At 47.0% G+C, this 17,304-nt stretch overlaps 1 protein-coding gene across 6 annotated transcripts in view; it reads left to right on the top strand.

Annotated features, from left to right (window-relative positions):
• tbc1d4 (TBC1 domain family, member 4) overlaps positions 1–17,304 on the top strand; it is a 318,286-nt gene that overhangs the window by 212,831 nt on the left and 88,151 nt on the right. For all 6 annotated transcript variants that reach the window (XR_015079695.1, XM_085998495.1, XM_085998496.1 and 3 more), the window contains 4 exons: positions 4,219–4,351; positions 8,269–8,360; positions 10,266–10,376; positions 10,849–10,968. Coding sequence is in view for 5 of the 6 variants with exons in the window: in XM_085998495.1 (XP_085854621.1) it covers positions 4,219–4,351; positions 8,269–8,360; positions 10,266–10,376; positions 10,849–10,968 (456 nt within the window). In the remaining variant the exon portion in view is untranslated. The remainder of the gene's footprint in view (positions 1–4,218; positions 4,352–8,268; positions 8,361–10,265; positions 10,377–10,848; positions 10,969–17,304) is intronic.

The raw sequence follows: 17,304 nt of genomic DNA, 5'->3' as shown, positions 1-17,304 counted from the left end.
GTGATGCAGTATTAGAATGTGTGATTTAATGACATTTCAGTAGAAGGCTGTTAATTATTGGGGAAGAAGATGCAACCAATATTCCACATCACAGTAACATTGTGACGGGATTTATTAATCCGCCAATGCAATGCTCAATCTAATGATGGCATTTTTCCCCGGAATTATTTAAGATCTTTTTCCAATACGTGAGGCTTAGTCGGAAAATCAAAGTCTGCAATTTAATGTAGGAGAGGTCCAAAAAAAAAGCACTGGAGTTCTGGGCCTGGACTCGGATTTCAGCATTCGTGCATCCCAGCATTAAGGGGACTGGGTGTTGCAGTGTTTTAGAAGTGGGTCCTGTTTATCCCTGTTTATTTTAGGCAGACTGCATTGAGATTTCTCTGGTGGTCGCAGAGGATTGTACCATGCGAGATTGGGCTGGCTCACACCAGTCCCTGCTAGGCAGCAGGAGACATTGCCAGCCGCAAGTGCTCTTGAATTCAGTCCTCATTGCACAGGTTAGGCAGTGTCGCGCAGAGAAGCACAACAGAATTATGGCTGTGGAAATGGAAATGCCAGACTGGCGCTGTAGGGAGCGTTGTCCTGAGGCAAGTTATTTGGCTCCTGCATTGAATCTGACCGTCACTTCAGTTAATAGTACGTTTGGCGGGAGTGTGCGCACGCGCGCGCTTCCTGCCCGCCATTTTGGCGTCTCAGGAGGCTGCATAGCGCCTGGAAAACGGGCGCTAAGAAATCCAATTTCAAGGCCATAATTGTATCACATGTTTGGGTGTCGCAACTCCAAAGGATCGCGTGTCTGTCTGGCAAACAAAAAATAATTACTGTCTCAAAGGACCATTTATCTGTCCAATTATGAAAGAAATATGGGATTCAATAAATGGCCTCAAATCAAAAGCAACAAAAATACGACAGAGGAGCATGTAACCAGCAGAGAATTGAGGGATCACCACTCCGCTGCCTCCGCTCAATATGTTTTTAAAGCTGTCACTCATCAAGCTGCAACGGTAAAGCTGGCTCATCAGATGATTTCTTCGCACTCTTTAAAACTGCCAGTTTGCTCCTTCGTTCAGGTTGAATGCACGAAGCTAAAAGTGACATTTTGTTTGTAACAAACATAATCCCTGGGAGAAGTTATCACAGAATCATAGACTGATACAGCACTTCAGCCATTCGGCCCATCATGTCTTTGCCGGCTCTTTGAAAGTGTTATCCAATTAGTCCCACTCCCCGGCTCTTTTCCTGCAATTTTTTACCTTCCAGTATTTATCCAATTCTCTTTTGAATTTTACTATTGAATCTGCTTCCACCACCCATTCAGGCAGTGCTTATCACCACATAAGCCTGTCCTTCTGTCAGGAGCTTGAGACACGAGGTAGATTATACCTGGGCTTTGAGTGCTTTGGTTTCCAGCTGCATTGGATATATTCTATGTGTGTGAGGTGGTAATGCATCATGCGTTAGGGTTTTCCCTCTCTTGTGGAACTATACTACCCAATGTGCATCAATACAGCTCATGACACATGGTCCCTGCCTCAGCTCATCCGCTGCTGAAACCCTCAACCATGCCTTTGTTACCTCTAGACTAGACTGTTCCAACGCACTCCTGGCTGGCCTCCCACTTTCTACCCTCAGTAAACTTGAGGTCATCTAAAACTCAGCTGCCCGTGTCCTAACTCTCACCAAGTCCCGTTCGCCCATCACCCCTGTGCTCGCTGACCTACATTGGCTCCCGGTTAAGCAACACCTCAATTTCAAAATTCCCATCCTTGTTTTCAAATCGCTCCATGGCCTCGCCCTTCCCTATCTCTAATCTCCTCCAGCCCCTCAACCCTCTGAGATATCGGCGCTGCTCTAATTCTGGCCTCTTGAGCATCCTCGATTTTAATCGCTCAACCTTTGGTGGCCGTGCCTTCAGCTGCCAGGGTCTAAGCACTGAATTCTCTGCCTAAACCTCTCCACCTCTCGTTCCTCCTTTAAGGCGCTCCTTAAAACCCACCTCTTCTGCCCTAATATCTCCTTATGTGGCTCGGTGTCAAATTTTGTTTGATAACGCTCATGTGAAGCGCCGTAGGAAGTTTCACTACGTTAAAGGCGCTGTATAAATACAAGTTGTTGTTGTTGTAATGTACAACTGAGGCAAGGAAACTCTTTTGGAGGGTGGAGAGAAGAATACACAAATAAATAAAGTGCTTGCACCTTAAGTAAACTGCAAGCCCACCATAGTACATAGAAGGGAGGGGAGAATAATGTTTTTTTTTGCAGATTAAACAAGTTTTTTTTAAAGTGGTTGGTAAATAGTGCAACAAATATTAAAGCTTAGGTTTGTATTGTTCAGTATCTGTAAGTGCGTGATATTTTACTTCGTCATGTGGTTTATATTGTTTTGGTAAGTTTGCTGTGCTACAGTGATAGACAATCTGCAGTTGTGTTCAAGCAGTTGGACTGCAGTAATGATTAGAAAGCACACGGCAGGTCCTGGCTATGAGCAATGCCACAGGCGATCCACAAGTATCCAGCACGCAATTGCCAGAAATGAATCGGTATGTTTATAGATACATATTGCATAGAATTTACAGCCCAGCAGGTCTATGTCAGTATCTATGCTCCACACGAGCCTCCTCCCACACTACTTTATCTAACCCTATCGGTATAACCTTCTATTCCTTCCTCCCTCATGCACTTACCCAGCTTCCCCTTAAATGCATCTATGCTATTCGTCTCAACTACTCCATGTGGTAGCGTGTTCCACACTTTCTCCTGAATTCTTTATTGGATTTATTCGTGACTATCAGAAAGAAATATTTCACAGATGGCCTATTTTGGATGATAATGAAATCAGAGCTCCCTCCAAGTTTGGCATCTTCCCATTTCTTTTTTTTCTCCAATTAAGTTAATCAAGTAAAAAATGTGCTTTAAAGAACATGTCAGTAGTAAGCAATAGCCTATCAAGCACAGGCTCTTGCGTGTGTGTTTTACACTCATCCTTCTGGTTGCTTTTGTCTCTCTAACTGCAGGACTATTTTCACATAAAGCCCTGTCTTTGTATTATCACCTGACCCGTTTCCTCACATGATGGTCACTCCCATATGAAGGACTCCAAGTTGAGTAGCGCATTTGACGAACAAGAAACTGCCTGTTTGCAGAAGTGACAATTTCTGGTTTCCAGGCAAAAATGAAAGACGAACTCCAAGCCAACAAAACCTCTCTAAAGGAATGAGAGCTCACCATCATGATTTCTTTTATAAGTCATGAATTAATATGATTAACTTGAATATTTGTTTGATTTCCCCCCCCTTGTTTATTTTTTGATGCTCGTTTAAACGGAATGTTGATGTCATCTTCGTGGGCGTTAGCGGCAAAGAATGACTGTGTGAGAGAGCTAAGCTAACACATATGCTGTCTTTAATCCAATGCGCTACAGGACTTTATTATTTTAACTGTATTTTTTTAACGCTATTCCCTCACAACTGCCAGGTTTCAGTGTGTCGTTGCAGCTGTGAGCCCAATGTTGTCATCCACTCACATTATTAAATAGTCTTGAAAAACAAAAGGATATTATATTTATGCTCTCCTTCCAGCTTGTACCCTCCATAAACGTGAGCTCATCCAAAACTCTGCTGCCCATATCCTAACTCGCACCAAGTCCCGTTCACCCATCACCCCTGTGTTCGCTGACCAATATTCGTTTCCGGTCCAGCAACGCCTCGATTTTAAAATTCTCAGCCTTGTTTTCAAATCCCTCCATGGTCTCGCCCCTCCCTATCTCTGTAACCTCCTCCAGCCCTACAACCCTTCGAGATTCCTACGCTCCTCCAATTTTGGCCTCTTGCGTATCCCCGATTTTAATCGCTCCACCATTGGCGGCCGTGCCTTCAGCTGCCTAGACCGTTGGGGTTGGAATCCCCTCCCTAAACCTCTCCGCCTCGTTACCTCTCTCTCCTTCTTTACGGTGCTTCTTAAAGCCTACCCTGTTTTACCAAGCTTTTGGTCATCTGTCCCAATATCTCATTACGTGGCTCGGTGTCAAATTTTGTCCGATAAACGCTCCTGTGAAGCGCGTCGGGACGTTTTACTACGTTAAAGGCGCTGTATAAATGCAAGTTGTTGTTGTAGTAAAAATAAATGTTAGCCGTTGGATGGTGTGCTTTTTGCTCTTTCCTGAGCAGTAGATACTCGCTTTGTGCAGTGATTCATTTGAACTGTGCCCCTTGACAGGTGGATGAAGTCATGCTGACCTTGAAGCAGGCCTTTAGCACTGCGGCTGCCCTGCAGAACGCTAAGACTCAGATTAAGCTGTGTGAGGCGTGTCCCATGCATTACCTGCATAAACTCTGTGAACGGATTGAAGGTAACTATGCGGCACCAGCCAGCTAGGACTTAACCCCAGCTGCAACCTCTGGGATTCAGTAATTATCTGCACCTATCAAATGATATTGTAGAATATTCTCCCTGCTCCTAAATCGGAATGAGTGAGGTTCTCCTCCCCTTTGCCGCCCATTTTCGGGCAGTTCCAAAATGGAGGCGGGAAATCGGCCGGGCGCCATTACGCTGGCTTCCCATTGGACGCTGCCACTTCTGGGATTTCCCTCCAGAAGTGATAGCGGACACGAAATATGTCGGTGGGTGAATTTAAATAGCACGCCGTTGGAGGGAAATAGGCTATCTGATATATTTTCCTTCATTAACACCTTGGTAATGTTCAGTGTCAGGAACCCCCATTGTGTTCTGGCATTCAGTATTGCTGAGGAGGTGGGGTTCAATTTTTAAATGGCTCCCCTCCCCCTCACTAGTGACTCATGGAGGGATCGATCGCACTCGCTCAGCAGAGCTTTTTTCAATGTGTTGCAAATATGTGTCCACTTCTTCAGCTGCCCTGGAAGCAGCCAATGCTCTACTGCTGCAGGTGACTGAGGCTTGTACAGGCAATATTCCACTCTTCCAACCCCCGCCCTCGCCCACCATCCAGAGGTAGGCTTCCTGGCATTGCTTAAAATACCAGCGGGATCCTACCAGAAATAGGCAAATAGAGTTAACCCTGGATATCCGCCCAGGTCAGTGTCAGCCGCCACGAGTGGGCACAAAACCCGCCCTGCAGCAGTTCCAGCAGGCTTTCCACTGTAGAGGAAAATCTAGGTCAATTTGCTTTGAATATTCCCAGCCCAGGGATGCAGAGGTCAGCTGGTGGAAGTGCAGTACTGAGCGAGTGCTGCATTGTCCTAGGTGTCATCATTCAGATGGGATGTAAAACCGAGGCCATGGGGTTCTGCTCAGGTGGACTTAAAAGATCCCATGACACTATTCAAGGAAGAACAAGGGAGTTCTCCCGGTGTCCTGGCCAACAATTTTCCCTCAGCAAGAGCAGCAGGCGGATGGGAACACCACCACCTCCAAGTTCCCCTCCAAGTCACACACCATCCTGACTTGGAAATATATCGCCGATCCTTCATTGCCACTGGGTCAAAATCCTGGAACTCCCTCCCTAACAGCACTGTGGGAGTACCTTCACCACACGGACCGCAGCGGTTCAAGAAGGCGGCTCACCACCACCTTCATTTGGGCAACTAGGGATGGGCAATAAATGCTGGCCTTGCCAGCGACGCCCACATCCCATGAGCGAATTAAAAAAAATATATGGTGATTTCACTTGTTTATTATTTGTTCAAACTTGCTGTGTACAAATTGGCTGCCGATATAATAACGCTTAAAACACTTCAGAAGGAAAGTTGATTGACTGTGAAGCTCTTTGAATGCCTTGGGAATGTGAAAGGCACCATATCAACACAAATTCTTTTTGGGATAAACCGAAATCTGGTACTCAGCCGTAAAAAAGTTAGATACACTATTAAAAAGGAATATGAACACTCTGCCAATGACTCTTTGGGTAAAGACACCATATATGAATTTGGGCCATATAGAATAAGAAGGTCCTGCTGTTAATTCTTGGACTTTACTTGATTGGCCGCTCTGAGCTGGGATACCGGTGATGCCTCGACGTTCCAGGGCTAGGAATGTTTGAAAATCAGCCAGGGCTTCTGCCCCTGCTCACCACCCTTGAGGACAGGACAGAGCTCAGCAGTGAATGTCCCCTTCTCCCTCATACTCTTTTAATCAGATAGCATGCCAACACATACTGTCTGGGTTCACACATAAAGAATGGCCACCTGCCCATGGAGACGTAACTCAAAGACGTGTTGGCAACGTTGAGTTAGTTGGCACAGTAAGTAGTGTAGATGGGAGTAGAAAGTTGCAAAGGGACATTGATAGATTGAGTGAGTGGGCAAAACTGTGGCAGATGGAGTTCAATGTGGGACAGTGTGAGGTCATCCACTTTGGACCTAAGAAAAATAGATCAGAGTATTTTCTAAACGGCAGGAAGCTAAGAACTGTGGCTGAGCAGAGAGATTGAGGGGTTCATATTTAGAAACCACTAAAAGCTAGTAGACAAGTACAGAAAGTAATTTAAAAGGCTAATGGAATTTTTGCCTTTATCTCCAGGGGGCTGGAATAGAAAGGGATGGAATAGAAAGGTTACAGTTAAATAAAGCTCTGGTTAGACCGTATCTGGATAGATTTTTGTTAGGTAAGGGATATTGATCAAAAGCGGGTAAATGGAGTTACAGGTCAGCCATGATCTAATTGATTGGCGAAACAGGCTCAAGGGGCTGAGTTGCCTACTCCGGTTCCTCTGAGTCACTTCAACATCAGTCTTCAGCAGAGGAGGGGAGAAAATTGGAGCAGAAACATAAAACTGTTCAGGGAGTTTATGTGGGTCAGGTTACGAGAAGTTTGTTAAAGACAAGTGTAGAGCCTTGAAAATAAATGATTCCAACATTCCCTTTGTGCTTCATTTTCTGAGTGTTTATAAAGTATGAAAATGGTATGAAACGTGCAAGTGAGTTCTAAAACCACTTTTGTTCTGATAAGGTTACATTTCTGGGTTTACACGATTGCGAGCACTGAAGGCTTTTCAGCATATTTTTTTATTATTCATTCTTGGGATGTGGGCGTCGCTGGCAAAGCTGACATTTATTGCCCGTCCCCAGTTGCCCTTGAGAAGGTGGTGATGGGCTTCCTCTTGAACCGCTGCAGTCTGTGTAGTGAAGGGACTCCCACAGTGCTGTTAGATAGGGAATTCCAGGACTTTGACCCAGCGACAATTAAGGAACATTGGCCCAGAAATTCGGGTCTCCACGGGTGAGTATGCACGGGGTACTCACGCGTGGGCCCGATGGAAGTGCCGGTCTCCTGCATGCACTGCGCATGCGCGGGAAACCGGCACTTCTGTTCCTCTGAACAAAGGGGTTCAGAGGTCGAACGCGTGCGCGGGGGAGTCTGCGCGTGCGCTTTGAACTTATGTTTTTTTTACAGGTTTCTCCGGGAGGGTAAGTCTTTAGAATTTAGAAATGTAAAAAGCAGTCGCAAGGCCTGCTTTTTACAAGGTAAGTGGTCAATTAATTAAAATTAAAACATTTTTTCCACAGGTTTATTATTTTTAAATACTTTAAAGCAAGGTAAGTTTATTTTTAGCCCTGTTAGAATATAAAATTATTTTTTTCAAAAATTTAAATTATTGTTTAAAATAGTTATTTAATGTAATTTATAGTTTATTTAAAAAGTGTGATTTAAAAAAAAATGTATTTGAAGGTTTACTGCTATTTTGGGGCCGTAGTATTTATAAGTCTTGACAGGTCCTGTCAAGACTTATGAATGGGCATTTCCCTGCTCCGATTGGCTGCCCATGGCCCACGTGATCCCAGGGGACGCATCGAACTAACTGCGCCCCTGGGACACGCAAGCACTGCGCGCCGGCAGCTGGGCCAGGCCCCGGATCGGAATTCCACGGGGCCCTACAGCTCAACTGCTGGCGCGCAAGGTAAGTGCAGGTCGGGGGCTTGCACCCGCGGGAATCCCCCGACCCGAATTTCTGGGCCATTGATTCATGTCCAAATCAGGATGGTGTGTGACTTGGAGGGGAATTTGGAGATGATGGTGCTCCCATGTACCTGCTGCCCATGTCTTGGTGGGGATTGCGGGTTTGGGTGGTGCTGTTGAAGAAGCCTTAGCGACTTACTGCTACACTTTGAGACATCTCTAACAAGGATGGATGTTACACGATAGATTTGATGCCATAATGTGACTGGTAGTATAAAGCAGGTGCCTGAATTTTGCAGTAGTTTAGTCCAAAACAGTAGAAAGAATTGCAGCTTGTTTAAGCAAATCGAACAATTAACTGGAACATTGATCAACGCTCCTCTGTTTCTCCAGGTCTCTACCCACCACGTGCCAAGCTTGCCATACAGAGGCACGTTTCCCTTTTGAGTGACAATGAGCAAGCCGATATTTTTGAACGTGTCCAGGTAACAATGTAAAGCCTCTTTGGAAAGGGCTCACTAAAGTTATATATTGATTATTGGAAGTTGTCATGATAAATATGGATTATATAGATTATGTATGGGTTGTGACAGTTATTTTAACTCTTAATAAAAGATCAAACTGAAATTTCTGATTCGATCATTAATTTGTGACTATAATCTAAATTAATTATGACAGTACTTGTTACAGTTTTGCCTCATTTTGAAAGGTCATTGCTTGCTAGTAAAGACTCACTGAAGATTCAGAAATAATTCTTCTTAATGTATACACCCTCAACACAGATGCCCCGCCCATCTTCACCGATGCCTTCCTAGCTCTAGCCCCAAAACTTACCCCAGTACGATTATTGGTGGGGATTGTCTACTGGGCCCACATGCATATAAAACACCAGTGTCAGGATTGCTTTGAGTGAGATGACAAAGGCACTTAAAGAAGCAACATAAAGAACATGGGTCTAGTCTTATGCCAAAGACGAAACCCAAAAGGACCTGATTTCACCCTTTATTGCAACCCCCCCCCCCCACAGACCCTATTCCACAATCAATTAATTCTTCTTTCCAAAATTGGAGCTGGCCCAAGTACAGACTGGAAGCTTGTGTTGGACTACTGTTCACCACAAGAGATATCCTCCCTTCCATGGAGACATCATGGCTGGTGATTGAACACCTCCCTCCTCAGGGTGCCAGCTCCCGTCTCTACCTGTGTGAGAAGCTAGCAGATTACCTTGAATAAACACATGTGGAAAGTGCCCTCACTCTGCTCTGGGACAGTGCCCAGGTGGTGTGATATACGCTACCCGGGCAAAGAAGGCCATCCGAGCCACCCAGTAGAGAGTGTAAAAGAGAGAATGTATGCACTCGAATAACAGTAGAAGGCTCCCAAAATGGAAGGTGAGACCAAAAGAGAACTAGACTGTCTCCTCATGGGTACCACAAAGCAGCTGATCTGCATTATGTTTGTGTAATATTATGACCTATGCACTCTAGTCTCTGATCTGCATTCCCATTGAGTGAGGCTGTGCACCGGGAGTGGAGTCTTGTCATTTTAGGGCTGCTAACTCCATGGCCATTTCCTGGAATAAGTTTTAGGTCATCCACTATCCACACCACTCCGCAAAGCTCACTCACTGTCTTAGTGCGCCATGTTTTTTGTAGCATACACACTGGGATTGTAACAGATGTCCATGTACTGTCACTAAAAACAATTGCAATAAAAAAAATGCCGTCCGCAATTACAGCAGAAACCATTCACAGTTTAGGAACAACTGGAAAATAACTACCGAACAATTGGTGACCTCTAGTAGGCGGCTTTTTGAGACTCTTATCCTTATCTGAGGAAGGATGTTCTTGCCATGGCGAGAGTGCAGCGAAGATTCACCAGGCTGATACCTGGGATGGCAGGAATGACGTATGAAGAGAGATTGGGTCAATTAGGCTTATATTCGCTAGAGTTTAGAAGAATGAGAGGGGATCTCATTGAAACTTATAAAATTCTAACAGGGCTAGATAGACTAGATGCAGGAAGGATGTTCCCGATGGCGGGGGAGTCCAGAACCAGGGGTCACAGCCTAAGGATAAGGGGTAAGCCATTTAGGACTGAGATGCGGGAGGAATTTCTTCACCCAGAGAGTGGTGAACCTGTGGAATTCTCTGCCACACAGGGCAGTTGAGGCCAATTCATTAAATATATTCAAGAAGGAGTTGGGTATATTTCTTGAGGCTAAAGGGATCAAGGGGTATGGGGAGAAAGCAGGGACAGGGTACAGAATTTGGATGATCAGCCATGATCTCATTGAATGGCGGAGCAGGCTCGAGGGGCCGAATGGCCTACTCCTGCTCCTATCTTCTATGCTTCTATGAGTAATATTAACGAATTATCTGTGTCGACAGAAAATGAAGCCAGCTGATGACCAAGATGAGAATGAACTGGTGATTCTCATTCTGAGGCAGATGTGCGAGACCAAACAGAAGACCCACGCCCACCTTGGAGAGACCCCTATGGTACAGCGCTTGTCCTTATTCACATCGGAAAAGCAAAAGGCTTGAATTTGTGACTGCGGAGTTACGCATTGATGACTGTGACCCATATCTGTGATTTTTTAATATAAAGTTTTGTTCAAATGATAAGATGGCCTCTACCAGCTGCATGTCATAGCTGCCAGGATTTCAGATACAATCATGTAGGAAATTAGTTCAAGAGCATTCACCACCCACATAGTAACTGTGACTGCGCTTCAAAGTAATTGATTGTGCATGAAGCGCTTTGAGATGTCCTGAGAAACTTGATGAGGGTTCTATATAAATGGAAGTCTCGTCTTTCTTTCTGTCGTGGTTCAGGCAGCAGAGGAGCAGATTCTAGCATTTGCACCCAGTATTTCACATTGTTAGCCTGACTTTATTTGGGTTACCTGCTTCAGTGGGTTTACTGAAAATCTTGCTCACCCACAAAACGGTTCTTGTTTCCTTTCCAAAGCCTGTGCCAAACAACATGATCCCAGAGCACTCCGCGAGCACGGGCAGGTTTAAACTCGATGTGCTGAAAAACAAGGCAAAGAAATCTTTAACCAGCTCTCTGGAAAATATCTTCTCACGGGTAAGGTGCATGGGACTTGGTTCTGAGTTTTAGCGTGACTTGTTGGCTGGTTTTATGCCCATCTCTTGAGAGGTCAATATGTGGTACCTGTTTTAATGTTGAAATAGGATGTCTCCTAACGTAGTGTTTGGTCCTTACGTACCCTGCCCCACAGTATACAAGAGAATGCTGAGAAAGGAGTCACTATTTCTAGCTGGCACATTGAACACTTTATACAACACCATCCTAAACAACTGCTATGACAGGAATGGACAAGAATGTTCACTGCTCACTCCCTGTCTATTGCCCTGACTACACACTCCATATCCCTGAATGTTGAGGGCAGGTTTTCAACTTGCTGCCCGGGCATCAAACTGCCATTGCGAATTGTCCGCCCGTTACTGAAATGAATGGAATGAAAATCGGGCGGATTCTATGATGCACGGCCGATCTGCAATGCCAGTTTTACACCCGGGCAGCAAGCTGAACATCTACCCCATGGTCTCCTGAGCTTCACCTGTGTTGCTGTGGCCTCTACCTTCTTGCGACAGTTTGCAAGACTGTACAAGCAGAGTGTGCCACTTGCACCCTGAGTTAAAACTGGCTTTGGCCACTCCTGAAGTCCCACACTGCCTCAGGCTTGGAAATGCTCCTCAATGTTTCATTCAACGTGGTTGAGAATAAACAGGCTTGTTTGTTATCCTCAGATCAGCCCAGACTAGCACGTAGCTCCCCTACATAGCCAAGCACTTCCGATACAAACATCATCTGAAGACTCCCTCTGACCCACCTAATGCCACTCATTGTTTGAACTCATAGACAGGGAATTTGTTTTTAGTGTAGTATATGCGCACAGTGAAATAGGCAACAAACCTGAGTGACAACCTTTCTTTGGTGACCAGCTTCTTGTGATGCGCCTCTTGCTACGCTGTAACTTAGACGCAGTTCATAACATCATGGTATAGTTCAGACTTAGGAAAAATATCTGACAAATGATGCTAGCAGCCCTGTGAAAATATTTTTATAAAGCCCTACTACTGTTTTTATTTAAATATTTAGTTCCAAATCCATCTGGAAATGTTCCTTCTCGTCTTTGATCAGCAGCTTACACCATTCTTTGGTTGCTGTTCTTCAGCCAAGATGATTTTTATGAGGAAGAATATAAAAGGATACAGAGAAAGAGCTGTGAAATGGGAGTAGAGTAGATAGTTCTCGTTGAAGAGCGAGCGATGGGCTGAACGGCCTCCTTCTGTGTTGTAATAGCCATGATCCTGTGACTAGGAGCTGTGTTAGGAGCAAAGTTGAAGTTTTTCTTTTTTCCCCTCACTCGTAAAGCTCTTATCTTCCACTCTAAGCATGCACCACCCAAACCTCCTCCAAACTGTGCCTCCTCCACCCAAACCTCCTCCAAACTGTGCCTCCTCCACCCAAACCTCCTCCAAACTGTGCCTCCTCCACCCAAACCTCGTCCAAACTGTGCCTCCTCCACTCAAACCTCCTCCAAACTGTGCCTCCTCCACTCAAACCTCCTCCAAACTGTGCCTCCTCCACTCAAACCTCCTCCAAACTGTGCCTCCTCCACCCAAACCTCCTCCAAACTGTGCCTCCTCCACCCAAACCTCCTCCAAACTGTCTCCTCCACCCAAACCTCCTCCAAACTGTGCCTCCTCCACCCAAACCTCCTCCAAACTGTCTCCTCCACCCAAACCCCCTCCAAACTGTGCCTCCTCCACCCAAACCTACTCCAAACTGTGCCTCCTCCACCCAAACCTCGTCCAAACTGTGCCTCCTCCACTCAAACCTACTCCAAACTGTGCCTCCTCCACCCAAACCTCCTCCAAACTGTGCCTCCTCCACCCAAACCTCCTCCAAACTGTCTCCTCCACCCAAACCTCCCCCAAACTGTGCCTCCTCCACCCAAACCTCCTCCAAACTGTGCCTCCTCCACCCAAACCTCCTCCAAACTGTGCCTCCTCCACCCAAACCTCCTCCAAACTGTCTCCTCCACCCAAACCTCCCCCAAACTGTGCCTCCTCCACCCAAACCTCCTCCAAACTGTGCCTCCTCCACCCAAACCTCCTCCAAACTGTGCCTCCTCCACCCAAACCTCCTCCAAACTGTGCCTCCTCCACCCAAACCTCCTCCAAACTGTCTCCTCCACCCAAACCTCCTCCAAACTGTCTCCTCCACCCAAACCCCCTCCAAACTGTGCCTCCTCCACCCAAACCTCCTCCAAACTGTGCCTCCTCCACCCAAACCTCCTCCAAACTGTCTCCTCCACCCAAACCTCCTCCAAACTGTGCCTCCTCCACCCAAACCTCCTCCAAACTGTCTCCTCCACCCAAACCTCCTCCAAACTGTGCCTCCTCCACCCAAACCTCCTCCAAACTGTCTCCTCCACCCAAACCTCCCCCAAACTGTGCCTCCTCCACCCAAACCTCCTCCAAACTGTGCCTCCTCCACCCAAACCTCCTCCAAACTGTCTCCTCCACCCAAACCTCCCCCAAACTGTGCCTCCTCCACCCAAACCTCCTCCAAACTGTGCCTCCTCCACCCAAACCTCCTCCAAACTGTGCCTCATCCACCCAAACCTCCTCCAAACTGTGCCTCCTCCACCCAAACCTCCTCCAAACTGTGCCTCCTCCACCCAAACCTCCCCCAAACTGTCTCCTCCACCCAAACCTCCTCCAAACTGTGCCTCCTCCACCCAAACCTCCTCCAAACTGTCTCCTCCACCCAAACCTCCTCCAAACTGTCTCCTCCACCCAAACCTCCCCCAAACTGTGCCTCCTCCACCCAAACCTCCTCCAAACTGTGCCTCCTCCACCCAAACCTCCTCCAAACTGTGCCTCCTCCACCCAAACCTCCTCCAAACTGTGCCTCCTCCACCCAAACCTCCCCCAAACTGTCTCCTCCACCCAAACCTCCTCCAAACTGTGCCTCCTCCACCCAAACCTCCTCCAAACTGAGTCTCCTCCACCCAAACCTCCTCCAAACTGTCTCCTCCACCCAAACCTCCTCCAAACTGTCTCCTCCACCCAAACCTCCTCCAAACTGTCTCCTCCACCCAAACCTCCTCCAAACTGTGCCTCCTCCACCCAAACCTCCCCCAAACTGTCTCCTCCACCCAAACCTCCTCCAAACTGTCTCCTCCACCCAAACCTCCTCCAAACTGTGCCTCCTCCACCCAAACCTCCTCCAAACTGTCTCCTCCACCCAAACCTCCTCCAAACTGTGCCTCCTCCACCCAAACCTCCTCCAAACTGTGCCTCCTCCACCCAAACCTCCTCCAAACTGTCTCCTCCACCCAAACCTCCTCCAAACTGTGCCTCCTCCACCCAAACCTCCTCCAAACTGTGCCTCCTCCACCCAAACCTCCTCCAAACTGTCTCCTCCACCCAAACCTCCCCCAAACTGTCTCCTCCACCCAAACCTCCTCCAAACTGTGCCTCCTCCACCCAAACCTCCTCCAAACTGTCTCCTCCACCCAAACCTCCCCCAAACTGTCTCCTCCACCCAAACCTCCTCCAAACTGTGCCTCCTCCACCCAAACCTCCTCCAAACTGTCTCCTCCACCCAAACCTCCTCCAAACTGAGTCTCCTCCATGCCATGCCTCCTTCACATCATACTTCCTTTAAACTATACTATCCTTGGCATTGTTTGCCCATGACCATGCCTCCTCGCCATATCATGCTTCCTCCGTACCATGCCTCCCGTGCACAATGCCACCTCCAAATTATGCCTCCTCTCTGCCATGTTTTCCTTCGACGTTCTTGACTGAAATTAGAAATGTGGATAATTGTAGAGGAAAATTTCAGTTCTACCACTCGAGGTACAGCGCTTAATTAATCATCACGCTGTGTCATTGGGAGGCCAGACCTGCCAGCTTATTGAGGTTGTGTTCCTAGTGCCATAGTTCAGAACTCTCAGTCAGTATCTCCGCTTTGTTCCAAATGCCAAAATCAGAGGGACTAAATTTAGCAACAGGAAAGCAGGAGTAATAAATTCTTAACCATATAGTTCTTACAAATAAAGACTGGGTGGACTTGTTTTTGTGCAGTGTCCCGTCGCAGAGTGCATGTTTCTTGGTAATAGTCGCGGGCTTCCCATCTAAATCAATAGCGCTGAGCATATCACCTGCAGATGAAATGAAGACAGATGGAATTGGGACTGCATGATACCAATTATTTGAGGTTGTAATCAGCATTCACACACTGAGATGGGTACATGGGGTATAACACTGTTCTAGTAAAGCTGCAGAAAGCAACTCGGTATAAATAGGGGGCTTATTATGAATTTAACGCCTGGGCTGAAAGTCCGTGGCATGACGTTTATTTACATTGTTGTGTTTAACCCCTAAATGAACCCTTTACTTGGTGCATGACCTGAAGCAGTGGCAGTTTATTCAGTTTGAATTCCTGTGTGGTCGCCAACGTTAAACCATAACATTGTTGTGTGGATGCTGTCGGCATTTCCATCTGATAGCAAGAGGTTGGGCCTGTACAGTACATCACTGTGGATTCATAGAGTCATGGGGTAAAATTGGGTAATGCCCCCTTATTAAAGGGGAGGGGCCTGGCGCAGCGCGTCCCGGCGCCTAGCTGGGCCACCGGGGATCGGGAGTGCCGGCAAATAAGCCAGGCACTCAAGAGGAGTGCTGGGCTCACGGAGAGCAGCCGGCACCCCGCGGGGGGTGGGGGGCTTCACGGGGGCCGGGGACAGCAACAGGGGCAGGTGCTGGCAGGCGACCAGCAACAAAAATGGCCGCCTGCCACCTCCCCTTTAACTAGCGCTGCCCCGGCTGCAGGTAGGCTCCCCATAACCCGGTGGACATAGTGTCCGGCGGTAAGTCGGGGGACGCCATCCAATATTACAGCCGGGGCGCTGCACGTGGTGGATGACTACATCGCCGGCAGCGCAACGCCGCGTGGCGCTAACAGCTAGCGCTGCCGCTAACCTTCTGCTGAATTTTGTGGGAGGCGTTAGCGGCGCCGTGCCCAGGCGCTAGTTGATTTGCACCCAGTTAGCGCCCCTTAGATACAAATCAACCGAATTTAGCTCCCATAGAGTCATAACGGCACAGAAGGCCATTCAGCCCATCGAGTCCTTGATGGCTCTCTGTAGAGCAATCTAGTCAGTCCTATTCTCCCGTTCTATCCCTGTAGCCCTGCAAGTTTATTTCCCTCAAGTGCCTATCCAGTCTCCCCTTCAAAACATTCCACCACTTCCGTCGACAGCGAGTTCCAGGTCCTCACCACTTGCTGCATAAAAAAGTTTTTCTCACATTCCCCCTGTATCTGTTGCCCAAAACCTTAAATCCGTGTCCCCTGTAGGGGGGCATCTTTTAACGGGTTTAAGGTAATTCACCTGGTCAGACAGCCTTTGCCTGCACTCTGACCAATTCCAACCTTTTACCTGGTTTACGGTAATTCACCTGGTCAGCAGCCTTTTGCTGCTACACTGTAAACCAATTTCCAAACAGCGGTTTCGAATCGCTACCCCACCTTCCCGTTCTGACTGGAGGGCTTATAATTAATGATATATTAAAACAGACAAGTGGTTTTGATGTGAGAAAGTCAAACTTTTATTAAACTAAAGAAACTATAATCAAACTTTAAACTATACCACACGAACACAGTAATTCCAGTAAAATTGCTTAAATGGGGGAAGGCAGATGGCAAAAACGAGAGATTAAATGGCTACAATGTTGATTAAACAATCTTAGTAATATCCCCTTAATTACCATCCCCTAACTAGGTTGCCTTGCTAAGGAGTCAGAAAACCTGCTCACCTGTGGTCCAGCGAAGTAAGAGAGAGATAGCTTCTCGGGAGCTATCTTTATAGCTGAAAAAGTCTGTCTGCAAAATTCGCGCCCAAAGTTCCAATACACAAGAGAAACGCTGTGATTGGCTGATTCATAGTGGTTGGAATGGGTTAATGTGTCTGCACTGTGGGGCCGAAATGTTCCCGCCCACATCCAGAGCCTACCTGGGCTAAAACAAAAGGGAATCCAGCTGCCCTATTGTTCAGAATGATGGGTGATTCAAACCCATCCATTCCTAAACTGTTGCATATCAAAGAGTCCGTTCCATGGCTTCAGTATCTCCATTGTGAGTGAGTGCTTTGAATGGTTTGAAAACCACTGTGTAAACAGAAGCAGTTTCAATCGATTGTCCTGCAGTTCGTCTCAAGTGGGCTAATCTCTTATGTCAATAGACAACATCGATTGCTTAGAAGGGAACCTCCCTTTGATTGGCAGGTCTTTGACTGCCACTGTTGATTCTCCCACACAGACATACTCCAAGCTGCTTCTTTGTCCTTTTGCCATGCTTTCTCTGCCATGTTTTTACTGATGG

This window comes from Somniosus microcephalus, chromosome 10 (genome assembly GCF_052327205.1).
Source record: "Somniosus microcephalus isolate GS21.2 chromosome 10, FLI_Smic_1.0, whole genome shotgun sequence".
NCBI classification, from domain to species: Eukaryota; Metazoa; Chordata; class Chondrichthyes; order Squaliformes; family Somniosidae; genus Somniosus; species Somniosus microcephalus.
The sequence above is the reverse complement of the archived record's forward strand: the minus strand, read 5'-3'. Positions and strand labels throughout refer to the sequence as shown.